General features: G+C 60.5%; 1 protein-coding gene across 1 annotated transcript in view; it reads right to left on the minus strand.

Moving 5' to 3' along the window:
* The window catches only part of PPL (periplakin), a gene marked incomplete at both ends in the record, with an annotated part of 25,049 nt that extends 24,577 nt beyond the window's left edge, over positions 1-472 (minus strand). Inside the window, one exon of the mRNA XM_009864355.1 lies at positions 426-472. Within this exon, the coding sequence (XP_009862657.1) occupies positions 426-472 (47 nt within the window). The remainder of the gene's footprint in view (positions 1-425) is intronic.
* Positions 473-478: the final 6 nt, after the last annotated feature.

The following is a 478-nucleotide window of genomic DNA, read 5'->3' on the forward strand; positions in this document are numbered from 1 at the left end:
GAGAAGGACCCTCCCCCCCGGGCCTGCCACTATTTCGATGCGAGGGGGAAAAAACACCTGAGTGCTCCCAACCCGGTAAGGGAGACGTGAACCCAGCTCGGAGAGGAGCTGACACCTCGGTTTGGTACCCACATCTCGAGAGGTGCCTACACCTCGGGGAGGTACCCCCATCCCGGGGGTGGGGGTGGTCCGCCAACCCCGGCACCAGGAAGGAGATGCTGCGGAGAGGCATCACGGCGCTTCTTGGTCGCTTGCAAAAACTCACCTTTTCTTCTGCACGGAGGGGCTGTACTTCCCTTTGTTGCGTTTTCTGAAGAGGAGGTACCCCCATCCCGGGGGTGGGGGTGGTCCGCCAACCCCGGCACCAGGAAGGAGATGCTGCGGAGAGGCATCACGGCGCTTCTTGGTCGCTTGCAAAAACTCACCTTTTCTTCTGCACGGAGGGGCTGTACTTCCCTTTGTTGCGTTTTCTGAAGAG

This window comes from Apaloderma vittatum, unplaced genomic scaffold (assembly GCF_000703405.1).
Source record: "Apaloderma vittatum isolate BGI_N311 unplaced genomic scaffold, ASM70340v1 scaffold312, whole genome shotgun sequence".
In the NCBI taxonomy this organism is placed as follows: domain Eukaryota; kingdom Metazoa; phylum Chordata; class Aves; order Trogoniformes; family Trogonidae; genus Apaloderma; species Apaloderma vittatum.